The 14,618-nt window shown below is 39.6% G+C and overlaps 1 protein-coding gene across 1 annotated transcript in view; it reads left to right on the top strand.

The window, feature by feature from the left end:
* The window catches only part of Rpgr (retinitis pigmentosa GTPase regulator), a 59,252-nt gene that overhangs the window by 28,803 nt on the left and 15,831 nt on the right, over positions 1 to 14,618 (top strand). The window contains exons 13-14 of the mRNA XM_042702441.1: positions 7,279 to 7,344; positions 10,560 to 10,766. Coding sequence (XP_042558375.1) covers positions 7,279 to 7,344; positions 10,560 to 10,766 — 273 coding nt within the window. The remainder of the gene's footprint in view (positions 1 to 7,278; positions 7,345 to 10,559; positions 10,767 to 14,618) is intronic.

Here is a 14,618-nt window from a genome sequence, read left to right as displayed (position 1 = left end):
GAGAATGGCATAAAATTAGGCGCTCTGGCTTTCCAGGGAGCACAGGAGGCCTGTCAAAGGGGTTTCACCGCTCTGGCGTGATTTGCAGCACCCCATTAAATGTGTCGGAGAGTCAGTCTGGTGAGTGAAGGAGAGCTGACCAGGCAGAAGCAGCGTCCTGACTTCCCCCAGAGCCCTCTAGAGAGAAATGGCCAAGCCCCCAAAACCAAGTGCCCTCGGCTTCAGAGGTGACAGGCCTTTCAGCTAAAGGCCGTAGGAGCTCTCTGGTGTGGCACCACATCTGGACAGAGACTGAACAACAGAGAACCGTAGAGAGTAGTTTCACTCACCAGAGTAGAGAAGTGGTGTGGATGTGGATGTGAAGGCCAGCAATGGTATCGATGCGCTGTGTCTGCAGCAGACAGATGGGTTCGCAGAAGGCCGTCAGAACTGTGGGTATTCCTCAGAGCAAAAAAGGGGGAAAAAAAAAAACGGAGAGGAGTCTTTCCCAGGTTTTGACACCATTTATGTTAGGTTTTAAAAAAGAGGTAGCTGAGTAAGAACAACACCACGCACGTGGTATTCATGTAAGGGTAGGTTTATTCATCATTCTGGCTGGCACCAGGCCATCTTGGCCCTACACGCGGTTGGGAAAGGCCTGGGAAAGAGAAGTGGGAAAGAGAGGTGGGAAAGAGAGAGCTGGGAAAGAGCGAGAGCTGGGAAAGAGCTGGGAAGAGAGAGAAAGAGAGAGAGCTAGGAAAGAGATAGCTGGGAAAGTGAGGTTTTATCTTTCTTGCTATTGTTTTTAATGTACTTAAAATGTACTGTGTGATTTTTTTTTATTGTGAAAATACTGTGCAGAGGAGTTACAATTACATGGGCAAGATAATGAGTACATTTCTTTCTTTTTTTTTTTTTTTTTTGTCGGTCGTGGGGCTTGAACTCTGGGCCTGAGTGCTGTCCCTCAGCTCTTCAGCTCAAGGCGAGCACTCTACTACTTGAGCTACAGCGCCACTTCCGGTTTTCTGGTGGCTTATTGGAGATAGGAGTCTTTCCTGCCAGGGCTGGCTTTGAACCGAGATCCTCAGATCTCAGCCTTTGTTTTCCCTTCCTATCCCTTCTCATCTCCCCTCCATCACCCCCCACCCCCGTCTCCCTCCTCCTTCCACCGCCCACCGCCAAAGTTGTAAAGTTCGTTTTCAACATAACGACTTGTACATCTCATTGTTGCAATGGGTCCACCTGTATCCCTATTTAAATGATTTGTTTTTTTCCCTTCCCCTCCACAAATTATACCAGAATCAAATACAGTGAAAGCAGGAGTTATATCGTGGGGGAGGGACACACAAAGCAACAGAGAAATCATTTTATAAATATGTTAGAAACAATCACATGAAAGAAAAAACATTTGAATACTTATCTTGGGGTTCATTTCGCCTAACATCAACTTATCTGACCTTTTCTGCTTGTCTCAGACATATACTAGTTACTGCAAATAAGGGAAACCATGGGGCCTATGTTTCTTTGGGCCTGGCTTACTTCACTTAATATAATTTTTTCCAAGTCTTTCCATTTCCTAACAAATGGGGCAATGTCATTCTTTCTGACAGAGGCATAGAATTCCATTGTGTATGTATACCACATTTTCTTGATCCATTCATCCATTGAGGGGCATCTGGGTTGGTTCCATATTTTAGCTATGATAAATAAGGTTGCAATAAACATAGGTTTGCTGGTAGCTTTAGTGTGGTCTTGTTTGTGATCCTTTGGGTAAATGCCCAAAAGTGGGATTGCTGGGTCATAGGGGAGCTCTATGTGGAGTCTTTTGAGGAACCTCCATACTGCTTTCCAAATTGGTTGAACAAGTTTTCACTCCCACCAATAATACAGTAAGGTTCCCTTCTGTCCACATCCTCTCCAGCATCTGTTGTTATTAGAGTTCTTGATTCTAGCTATTCTAACTGGGGTGAGGTGGTATCTCAATGTTGTTTTGATTTGCATTTCTCTTTTTTTCTTAAAAAAAATTTTTTTTGGGGGGGTCCAGTCGTAGGGCCTGAACTCTGGGCCTGGGCACTGTCCCTCAGCTCTTCAGCTCAGGGCTAGCGCTCTACCACTTGATCCACAGCGCCACTTCTGGCTTTTTTCTTTTTGCTTATGTGGTGCTAAGGAATTGAACCCAGGGCCTCATGCATGCAAGGCAAGCGCTCTACCACTGAGCCACCTTCCCAGCCCTGATTTGCATTTCTTTTATGGCTAGGGAGGTTGAGCATTTCTTCATGTGTCTGTTGGTCATCCTTCTTTCCTCTTCAGAGAAGTTTCTCTTTAAGTCTTTAGCCCACTTATTTATTGGGCAGTTGTTTCTTTGAAGATTTGTTGTTGGGGGATTTAATTTTTTGAGTTCCAGGTATATTTTAGATAGGAGACCCTTGTCCGTTGTATGGCTAGTGAAGATCTCCCAATCTGTGGGCTTTCTATTGATCTTGCTAGCTATGTCCTTTGCCACGCAGAAGCTCTGTAATTTCATGCAATCCCATTTGTCTAACCTTTCTTTGATTTGTTGTGTTTCTGAGTCTCTATTAAGACTATTTCAGCCTGTGCCAAGGAGACTTAGGGTTTCTCCTATTCTATCCTGTAATGTTTTCAGAGCGTGTGTTTTAACTCCGAGGTCTTTAATCCATTTGGAGTTGATTCTGGTGCAGGGTGATATATAAGGATCTAGCTTTAGGTTTTTTGTTTTTTGGTCCGATCGTGGGGCCTGAACTCTGGGCCTGGACGCTGTCCCTCAGCCCTTCAGCTTAAGGCTAGCACTCTACCACTTGAGCCACAGTGCCACTTACGGCTTTTTTCTCCTTATGTGGTGCTGAGGAATGGAACTCAGGGCCTCATGCATGCAAGGCAAGCACTCTACCACTGAGCCACCTTCCCAGCCCCTAGCCTTAGTTTTCTACAAGTAGTTAATCAATTTTGCCAGCACCATTTGCTGAAGAGGCTGTCTTTCTTCCATTCTATTTTTTTAGCTCTCTTATCAAAGATTAGATGGCTATAGGTCTGTAGGTTCATTTCTGGGTTTTCAATTCTATTCCATTGGTCCTGAGGTCTGTTATTGTGCCAGTACCAAGCTGTTTTAATTACAATGGCTTTGTAGTAGAGTTTGAAATTTGGTATTGATATTCCAACAGCACCGTTCTTTCTGTTAAGGATTGTTTTTGCTATTTGGAGTCTTTTATTGTTTCATATGAATTTTTGGATTGCCTCTTCTATTTCCTTGAAGAATGAGGTTGAAATATTGATAGGTATTGCATTGAATTTGTAGATAGCCTTGGGAAGTATTGCCATTTCCACGATGTTGCTGTGTGATTTTTTTTTTTTTGGTTTCTTTTGTATGTTCTTCCCCCATGGTATAACCCCGGGTTTCACTGTATTTGATTCTGGTGCCCTACATCTTGTATATACATTTTTCTGATTTGGGGAGTGGAGGGGAAATAACAAAATGCTGAAATAAGGATACAGGTTGACCCATTGTAACAATGAGATGTACAAGACACTATGTTGAAAATGAGCTTTACAGCTTTGGCGGGGTTGAGGATGGTCAGAGGAGAAGTTAGGGAGTTGGGGAAGGAAGGAATGGTAGGGAAAACAAAGGAGGGGGTAACAACGCTCGATAGGAAGTGTACTCATGACCTTACTCATTCAACTGTAACCCCTTTGTACAGTATCTTTACAATAAAAAAAAAAAACAAAGCTCACTGTCCATCAAAAAAAGAATCAGTTGGCTTTAGATGTATAGCTTATAGGCATACTCAACCATGCCTAACTTACCAGATTTAGAGAAGATCACCTATAATTTCTAAAATTATCCATAAAACTGAAAGGACAGAACCCCTTTCAAACTCATTCATATTAGGCATAGTAATTTTAGCCAGAAGTTAACCTTTCTTTCATTTCATACTTTTTTGGTCTTTAGAGTTTCTGCTGAGAAATCTGGTGTTTTTTTGTTATTTTTGGGCTTGAATTCAGGACCTGGGCACTGTCCCTGAGCTTCTTTTGCTCAAGGCTAGCACTCTGCTTGTTGAATCACAGTGCCACTTCCAGATTTTTATGTTTATGTGGTACTGAAGAATTGAAACCAGGGCTTCATGTATGCTAGACAAGCACTTTACACTAAGCCACATTCCCAGCCCCTGAATCTGTTGCTTTATGAGTTTACAATTAAATGTCAGCTGTATGTCTTTCTTTCTTGTAGTTTTTGATATTTTTTTCTTTGTCCCATACTTTGGCAATTTAGTTGTACCATGAAGAGGTTCTTTTCTAGTCTTGTCTATTTGGGGTTTTAAATGTCTCCTATACTTGGATGTTCATGGTTGGGATATTTTCTGTTATCTGACTGAGCAGATTCTGCCCTCAGCATATAGTGCTTCTGCCTCTGGTATGCCAAGTATGTGGATATTTGATATTTTGTGGTGTCAAGTGATCTGGATATTCTATTCATTCTTGTTTATTTAAATTGCTGTCTGCATGTAATATCTTGGTAGAGGTGTCTTTTTTTGTCAGTTGTGGGGCTTGAACTCAGAGACTGGTCACTGTTCCTGGGGTGTTTTTTTTTTTTTAATTTTTGCTCAAAGGCTAAAGCTCTACCACTTTGAGCCACAGTGTCATTTCTGCTTTTCTAGTGGTTCAATGGAGACAAAAGTCTCACGGACTTTCCTGCATGGTCTAGCTCTGAAACATGATCCTCAGATCTCAGCCTCCTGAGTAGATAGGAGTACAGGCCTGTAAACTCTAATGTTCTATCTTTTGGGCTGGGAAGTTGGCTCAGTGGTAGAGTGCTTGCCTTGCATGCATGAAGCCCTGGGTTTGATTCATCAGCACCACATAAGCAGAAAAAGCCAGAAGTGGCGCTGTGGCTCAAGTGGTAGAGCGCTAGCCTTGAGCTGAAGAGCTGAGGGACAGCGCCTAGGCCCAGAGTTCAAGTCCCACGACTGACAAAAAACAAAAACAAAAACAAAAAAAACCCAGTATTTTCTTTTCCTTAATCTAATTTGTTGTTGAAGTTCTAGACTGAGTTTTAAAATCTGAATTGTTGAGTTTCTTGTTTACAGTATATTTGTTTAGCTCTTTTTCAGAATCTATTAAAATGCTCATTTGTATCCTGTATTGTCTTCCTTAACTTGTTCAAGTATTTATTTGTATTCTCTTAGATTCATTGAATTTTTTTTTTGGTCGGTCGTGGGGCTTGAACCCTGGGTCTGGGCACTGTTCCCTCAGCTCTTTAGCTCAAGGCTAGCGCTCTACCACTTGAGGCACAGCACCACTTCTGGCTTTTTTCTGCTTATGTGGTACTGAGGAATTGAACCCAGGGCCTCATGCATGCAAGGCAAGCACTCTACCACTGAGCCACCTTCCCAGCCCCAGATTCATTGAATTTTTAATTATTCTTTTATTTTTTGCAGCATTTCATACACTTTGATATCTTTGGGAATCTGAATTACAATTTTTTGGAGGTGGTCATCTTGCTAGGGTTTTTCTTTTTTAATGTCTATGTTGTGATTTGCAGAGATGAATATTGCTTTCACTTTTATATGAGGGCTTTCTTAGTAAGTAACATTCTCCTATAATGTGTCCTGAGGTATCAGTTATGCATTGAGTTTAGTTTTAATTGGAATTTATAGTGTAATCTTCCTATTCTTTGGCCATTATTAGTGGGTTGTGACCCAGTGTATATTGTGCCATAGACTGAGGTATGAACTTTCTTTAAGTCTCACAAGAGTTGGGTCCCTAGGTAGTTCAGGCAGGTGGTGCATAACCAGCAGGGCAAGTAGGGTACACCATCTGCCATTATTCCTAAAGTGGCAGTGGTGCTTGCCTGATGATTAGCATGGGTGATTTGTAGATGAAGCTAGTTAGAATCTTCTCAGCTGCTCATTGAAAGCAGTTGGTAGAGAAAGCACAGATTCTCAGGTAAAGATTCTCTCCAGAGGTTTTTTTTGTGATGAGACACTGGTTCTGTGGCACATTTCTGACTGCCTCCAGGGGCAGTGAATAGCAATGAAATTACAAAAGAACTGTACTAGAAATGGGGTGATGGGGCCATCCACTTCCCATAATTGTGATACTTCCAAACATGGCTCCCATGTGAAGTCACACACAGATGTTCACTTTCCCCAGGTTGTAAACAACTGTTTCTCCAAACCTCTGATTTTGAAAGGAAGTAACAACCTCTCCTCTCTGCACCGAATTCCTACTACCTAGAATTCTCAGTGAAATTGTATCAGAATCTCTTCCAAATTAAGCTGACTCTCCAGGTAGCTACCTGCATGCTAGAGTAGTACAGTGATACTGCCTTGAGATTTAGAGATAGGAAAATGTATGATTCTTGACCCCCACAGCAGTGAGCTCAGGCAATAACATGCCTTTCAAGATGGCTCAGAATATGCTGGACACAATGAAGAAGTTCTTCAGAAACAGGTTGTTCTGTAGGTTCCAGATCTTTTCTCTGTCTAGACTATTTGTCTTAAAAGCCAGTCAATTCATGCCAAGATTTCCAGATATTCTGCATGTCAGATCCTGAGCTGGTACAGCTTATTACACTCTTTCTTTTTTACCTATTCTCCTGACTAGAGGGTATTCCCTCTCTCCCTGTCAAGCTGTCATAGTTTCTCCTTCTCTTACACACTTCCCCGAGATTTCTACAAGTCTGCACCCACACTCAGCATAGTTCCAACATAGTTGTTTATATCAATAAGCACCTAAAATCCTATTGTTTTTATTCTAATTCATGCAGAAGCAGGCCCAGTACCTCTAAATCACCATCTTCTATTTCAATTCTGTTCATTTTTAATCATCTTTATTGAGGTACAAGTTACAAAGGATAAAATTAATTTCTATCCTCACATCATTTATATGGGAATTGAGAATAGATTTTTTTTTGCCAGTCCTGGGGCTTTAACTGTGGGCCCAGGTGCTCTCCCTGAGCCTCTCTGTGCTCAAGGCTGGTGCTCTACCACTTGAGCCACAGTACCACTTCTGGCTTTTTCTGATTAATTTATTGGAGACAAGAGTCTCATGGATTTTCCTACCCAGACTGGCTTCGAACCACAATCCTCAGATCTCAAACTCTTGAGTAGCTAGGATTACAGATATGTGTACCACTGGTGCCTGGCTGGATTGTATTGCCATATGTACTGTGTGTGTATGTGTGTACACGCGAGTGCATGCAGAAACAGATTTGGAATTATAAGTATATATACATAATCATATATAGTCTTCATTCTTTTTAGAACTATTTTTCTTTTATTTCAGACACATGTGGTGAACCTGAGTTCCAGTGAGAAGTCACCAGTATTTTCTCCAATTCAAAAACACAAGGTATAATTTGGAAAGTTATTATTTTCAAGGTGGTTAAGAACAGTATTAATGTTTTTTTCTTTGCAAAGTTTCTGGGAAGGACACAAGAAAGATAATCACTTATTTTAAAATTAAAGAAGTGGAGGAATACAATATAGATGTCCTTCATTTGGCTTGTTTATTGGTATGTATTTTCTGTGATAGTTTTATTGCTTGAATTTGCTCTCTGTGGTTACTTTCTTAAGTTACTATAATTTTTTTTTAAACTTGAGTTTGAACTCAGGACCTTGTGCTTGCTCACCTTGCTTGCTGGGCTCACACTCTGCCACTTGAGCATGCTCTAGCTTGGCTTTTTGCTGCTTAGGAATAACGTCTTGTAGGCTTTCTACCTGGGCTGGCTTTGAACCATAATCTTCTAGATTACAACCTTCTACTGAGTAACTAGAATTATGGGCATGAGCCACTGGCACAGGCTTATAAATTATGCTTTCTGTCAAGGAATAGATTATAATTATAGTGCTTATGGCTATTGTTTATCAAAGTGACTGTGACTATAATTGAGTATGACTTTGAGGGAGTTACTATGCTGAGTTTCTACATGATATTAACTTTTAACTTTAAAATTTGGCAATCTTAGAGAAAATACCAGATAATATTTTTCCAGTATTTATTTGGGCTTTGATTTTAAGGACCAGACAGCATAAAAGGCATGACAAAAACATTTGGAAATGAGGCAGAGACTGTTCATAGGTGAGAAAGAGAGACATTTTGTTGTTGTTTTGTTTTTTTGTCGGTTGTGGGGACTGAACTCTTGGCCTGGGCACTGTCCCTCAGCTCTTCAGCTCAAGGCTAATGCCCTACCACTTGAGCCACAGCGCCACTTCTGGCTTTTTTCTGCTTATGTAGTGCTGAGGAATTGAACCCAGGGCCTCATGCATGTGAGTGAGGCAAGCACTCTACCATTGAGCCAACTTCCCCGTCCCAAGAGAGACTTCTAATGAGTAAGGAATAGCTAGAGGAAAACACAGTCTGTGGTTTCCACAGACATGGAGAAGGATGAGTTTGCACTTTAGGAAAATAAAACAAAAAATGTTAATTAAAGTAAGAAGGCTATATAAAATATTTAATTTCTGATTCTAATGCCTTTGGCACTTAAAAAATCATTAAAGCCAAATCCACTGAAATGCAAAACAATCTTGCTAAATCATAAAAATTTAGAATGAATCCTCACTATTCTTATCTGTATTAGTGAGAGGCATGTGAATAACAGCATTTCTGACTATAGATGAGCTTTTCTCCTCACCCAGTTATGTAAACACAGTAAATGTTGACCACTTTATTGTCTGTACTTCAAGCAGCCATCTTTTCTGTGTCTTTCCATCCTCTTCTGTTAGACTCTGGGCTTGGCCACTTTTGAGATGCTTTATTATATGCTAGGGAAAGAAATACATATCCATTTGGAAATCAGTTCTGATGGTTAGGCTTGTATGTCTTAGGGCTCCTGGAAAGGACTAACAAGTTTTATTCACTGCTTCTTAAAGGACAGGCCTAGAACAAATGAAAAAGAAAAATCTTTCCTTTTAACGATATTTCTAACTTCACATGTTGCTTTTATGTTTAGTCTCTGCCAGGTATATTTTATTGTTTTTTTTGGGGGGGGGGCGGGGTCTGGTTGTGGGCCTGAACTCTGGGCCTGGGCGCCTCAGCTCTTCAGCTCAAGGCTAGCGCTCTACCACTTGAGCCACAGCGCCACTTCCGGCTTTTTTCCTTTTTGCTTATGTGGTGCTGGGGAATCGAACCCAGGGCCTCATGCATGCAAGGCAAGCGCTGTACCACTGAGCCACCTTCCCAGCCCTGCCAGGTATATTTTAATGAGTGAAAACTAAAAAGGATTGGCTGAATAAGCTGTTAGCTTAATTTGTAACTTGTCCTATTTTAATCATTTCTTTGGTAAAAAATAATGAGCCCTTTCCATAATATATCTCAACTTGTAAAATTTATTTTAATTTTCCGCCTTGAGACCATAGTTTATCAGATATTGAATCCATTAGCTTATAGAATAGGTCAACAATTTGACGTTTTCCTATTTTGTTCATTAGAGAATTATTCTTTCTTTTTCTTTTTTCTTTTTTTTTTTTTTGCCAGTCCTGGAGCTTGAACTTGGGCCTGAGCTTCTTTTGCTCAAAGCTAGTGCCCAACCACTTGAGCCATGGCTCCACTTCCTGCTTTTTCTGTTTATTTGGAACCACATACACAGACACACAGTCGCATGTGCGCACGCACACACACCACCCATGTGTAGATAGTCTGGTGAAAATTATCGGGGCGGGGGGGGGGATGGAGGAAATGGTGTGTGGCTCAAGTGGTAGAGCACTATCCTTGAGCTGAAGAGCTCAGGGACAGTGCCCAGGCCCAGAGTTCAAGCCTCAGGACTGACAAAAAAAAAATACGTTCATCATTATTTACTATGTAGATAAAAATGATTTCATGAGTAGTTTCCATTTCAAACTTTCTCTTATAGAAATAACCTATTCATTTTTCAATATTTATCATTTTCACATTTTTATTTTGTAAATTTCATGAGCTCAAAAGGCATCAAAATTTGAAAATTAAAAATGATAGAGATGATGGCAAACATATGCCAGAGTAGTGTAAAAATGTTTACAGCATCTTACAAGATCAGTCTGAAAATGAATCATATCTAAAGATTGAGATTGGGAAAAAATGTAGAGAATAAATATGATAGATGGAAAAACTAAGGCAGGTAATGAGAATTGAAAGTCACACAAACATAGATATGTGTTCTTAAAATTAGACATGCCTATAGCATGGCATAAATTATCCCTAAAGAAAACAAATCCTGGGCTGGGAAGGTGGCTCAGTGGTAGAGTGCTTGCCTTGCATGCATGAGGCTCTGGATTCAATTCCTCAGCACCACATAAGCAGAAAAGCCGGAAGTGGCACTGTAGCTCAGATAGTAGAGTGCTAGTCTTGAGCTGAAGAGCTGAGGGACAGTGCCTACGCCCAGAGTTCAGGCCCCACAACCGTCAAAAAAAAAAAAAAAAAAGAAAACAAATCCTCACTAAAATGCCTAATAAATTGGACATTTTAATTCTCCTTATAAACTTATAAAGTAGGTTATAAACTTATGAACTTATAAGTAGGTTAAATCTTAGCAGTAATTTGTTACTTTTGTTAACTAATAGTAGAATAATGATTGCTTTAAAAATTTACAGAGCCAAGACGCAGTTGAGAAACTGAGCCAGCTTACAACCTGTACTGAAAATGATGATAATAATGAATATGAATTTGAAGAGATGTCAAAAACAAAAGAAGATAAAACATGTGAACAACAGGTGGCAACAGGTGTTTCTGTGGTTCAAGTAGCTGAAACCTTGGAAGCATTTTCAGATGAGGAAGAAGGAAGTAGTGGCACACAGCAGGTGAGGCATCGGGCTGACATCAATGGAAAGGGTTTACAAAAAATGATGTTTAGACACAAAAATAACAATGGTATTGATCACCTTGATGCTAAGGAACTAGAAAAAGAAAGTGATGAAGAAGTAATTTTTAAGAAGAGCACTGGGCTGAAGAAAATGGCAAGTGTGAAAAATCTAAGCAAAAGGGAAAAGAAAGTGAAATTTTTACATTATGATAAATTTTTTGATGACATATCAGATAAAGATGCAAATTCTGTGTATGAAGAACATAAAGGTTATGTTAAGGAAAATAGGATTGGACAAATGATCACTGGCAGTGAAACATATTTCATAGAAGAGCCAAAAAGTTACACGGAATATAAAAGCCAGAGTCAGCAAGGCAAACCTAACATATTCTTGCATTCCAAGTCAGTACACTTTAGTAGTGAAGAGAAAGACGATGAAGTGGAAAGTGAGCACAGCTTGTGGTTCAGCAGAACATTTCTTAAACAAGGAAATGGTAATGGTTCCAGAAAGTCCAGATTCATGGGAAAATATGATTTTATTCGTGAGCATTTGTCAAAGATACCAGAGGAGCAGGAAGAAGCAAATGATTCAGAAGAAAATGAAATAGAGAAGCAAGTAATAGAAACATATAAGAAAAAATTTGAGGTGCCAGGAAGACAAAAGAAGAAAGCACAAACCTTATCAGATGACCTTACAGTCAGAGCAGAGGTGAGTGAAGGCAAGGGAGAGCCAGTGGGAGAGATAGTAGTTGGGCCTGAAGGTACAAGGGACCAAATCTGTGAGAAGGGTATTTCAAATGTGGAACAGTGGCAGAGGGAGGAGGATGAGGAAGAAGAGGAGGAAGAGGAGGAGGAGGATGAAGAGGAGGAGGAGGAGAAAGGAGGACAAAAAATGCGGTGCTTGAGTAAGGAACAGAAGAACCTAAAAGAGGAGAAATGGGAGAAAAGCAATGAGAAAGAAGGAGAGGAAAAGGGGAGGGACAAAGGCAACCAGGAGGAAAGAAAGCAAGAGCTAGAAGGGGGAGAAGGGGATGAGCAAGGAGAGGAAGAAATGGAAGAAGAGCAAGGAGAGTGGGGAGAGGAGGAGGAGGAAGGGGAGGAGCAAGGAGAGGGAGAAGATGAGGAGGAAGGAGAAGAAGGTGCAGAAGAGGAAGAAGAAGAGGAAGGAGAGAGGAAAGATGAAAGAGATGAAAAGGAGGAAGGAAAAGGGGAAGAGGAGGAAGAAGAGGGAGAAGGAGATGAGGAAAAGGAAGACGAGGAAGAAGAGGAAGGAGAGGAAGAAGAAGGGGAGGAAGAAGAAGAGGAAGGAGAGGAAGAGGAGGAAGGAGAAGAAGAGGAAGGATTGAGGGAAGGAGAGGAAGAAGGAGAATGGGGAAAGGAGGAAGGTGAGGAGGGGGAAGGAGAGGAAGAAGAAGAGGATGAAGAAGGAGATGAGGAAGAAGAGGAAGGAGAGGAAAAGGAAAGGAGGGAAGGGGAAGAAAATGGGAGGAATGGAGAAGAGGAGAAAGAAGAGGTAGACAATGAGGAAGAAGAAGGGAAATTCCAGGAGATATGTAAAAAAGAGAATGAAAAGCAGGAAAGGCAGAGTGATGAAGAAGAGTCAAAAAAAATGAGCAAAATGAAAGGATCTATGAAATATGGCAAACATAGAACATATCAACAAAATTCAGTTACTAACTCAGAGGGAAAATGGAAAGAGCAGAGGTCCAAAATGCCAATGCGATCAAAACAACTTTTAGAGAATGGGCCTCCAGTTTCCAAAACATTCTGGAATAATGTATTGCCACATTATTTGGAATTGAAATAACAGACTTTAAATTTCTCCAGATTATTGCAAGCCAAATTACTTGAATGCTGTATGCACAATATGCACTCATATTTTATTAAGTTAATTTTGTATGATGGTATTTTACATTTGGTGGAAAAAAATTAATGTCATTTGTGTTAGGGAGTCAAAGACAGCAGGAGGCACTGGTAAAATCTGATGCCTCTTAAACTACCAAATTATAAGTGTATAACTATAAAATATTAAAAGAATGCATCAATATAATTAATATATAATCAACATAAATATATAATAAAATATATTTTTATAAATGTATAATAAAATATAAATACTTAATTAACATATATTACATTGTAAATAATATTTATTGTTAAAGGAAAATTTAGAAACTAGACGTATACCCTGAACATTATATTTGTTTACACAGAGCAGTTCATTTAAAACTAGTATGTGTCAAACCATCTGTGGTAGTGCTCACCTGTAAGCCCAGCACTGTGGAGGCTGAAGTTGGAGAATTGAATATGAAGCTAGCCGAGAGCACATAGTTATTAATAAGATATTGTCTCAAAAAATAAAAAAGAGTACAGATCCTTAAGAACTACCAAAACTTCTGATTTTCTGATTTTGGGATTTGAACACAGGGCATACTTCCAGCCCTGTTTTGCACTGGCTATTTTTGAGACAGTGACTTATTTTCTACTTGGCGGGTTCCTGGACTGCAGTCTATTTTAGACTTCCTATTGTAGTGAGGTGGTCTCTGCCCAGCTGGCATGGAATTTCAGTCCTCTCAATCATAGCTTCTCATGTAGCTAGGATTCTAGCTGTGAGTCACCAGTGCCTGGTTGATTGTCCCCCGCCCCCCCCAGTCCTAGAGCTTGGATTCAGAGCCTGGGCAGGGCACTGACCTGAGCATTTTTGCTCAAAGCTAGTATTCAATTGAGCCACAGCTCCATTTTCAGCTTTTTGATAGTTAATTGGACATAGAAATCTCATGGACTTCTCTGCCCTGGCTAGCTTCAAACTGCAATCCTCAGATCTCATCCTCCTCAGTAGCTGTGACTACAGGCATAAGCTACCAGTGCCCAGCTTGATTTTTTATAAATCAATAGATTAGCATGTATTTTTCAGTCTTTGACTATAGTTTACCCATTATATAAAGTAATTTTATAAAAATAAGTACTGATTTAAAACTAAATAATTTACATTTTAAAGAAATAGTTTTTTTTCTTTTAGCTTTTGTGTCCTTTTTATAAAAATCTACTGTGACAGCTGTATTTGAAGTTTCGATCTTAATAATGTGATCTCTTTTAGTTACTCTCTAGGCAGATGACATTATATCTAATGAAATGGAGATTAACAATCTGGGAGTATGTAAAACTTTTGCTTATAGGCCAGGCAGAGTTACTTTTTGGAACTCAATTTCCTCATTTGTACAGTTAAGTGAATAATTGATAATAATACTTAAATTCTTTTCATTCTGAATTTGTTATTCTCTCATTTTGTTACTTGAATAGAAAATGTTTAGGAAAAATTATACTTTAAAGTACGCCTAGTTTTATATAAAATATTTTTCACTCTTACAAAGTTACAGTTTTATTGTTTCTTATCTTTTATAACTTTGTATTTTAATTTCCTTCCTGAATTTTAACTGTACTGTCTGAATCTTCATTCTCAATGTTTTCTGTCCCTGACATTTCTTCATTGACTATTCTGTAATTCTCATTTTGTCTTTTGTATGTCAGAATGTTTTAAGTAAAATAAAGATTAAATTTAAATAGTATTGTTCGTGGAAAGGCAAAAATATCTAATATTAGATGTTGAATTTTACAGGGGTTAGAGTCCACTAAAATAATTTGTCTTCCCTTAAAATTTCTAATGTATATTATGAAGGTAGTTTTCTTGTGTTTGGTGTGTGTGTGTGTGTGTGTGTGTGTGTGTGTGTGTGTGTGTGTGTGTGTGTGTGTGTGTGTGTGTGTGTGTGTGTGTGTGGTGTGGTGTGTGTGTGTGTGTGTGTGTGTGTGTGTGTGTGTGTGTGTGTGTGTGTGTGTGTGAGTCACATGTGCT

Source organism: Dipodomys spectabilis, unplaced genomic scaffold (genome assembly GCF_019054845.1).
Source record: "Dipodomys spectabilis isolate Male_0828 unplaced genomic scaffold, ASM1905484v1 ptg000324l, whole genome shotgun sequence".
Lineage (NCBI taxonomy): Eukaryota > Metazoa > Chordata > Mammalia > Rodentia > Heteromyidae > Dipodomys > Dipodomys spectabilis.
Note: the sequence above shows the minus strand (reverse complement) of the source record. Positions and strands in the feature narration are given on the sequence as shown.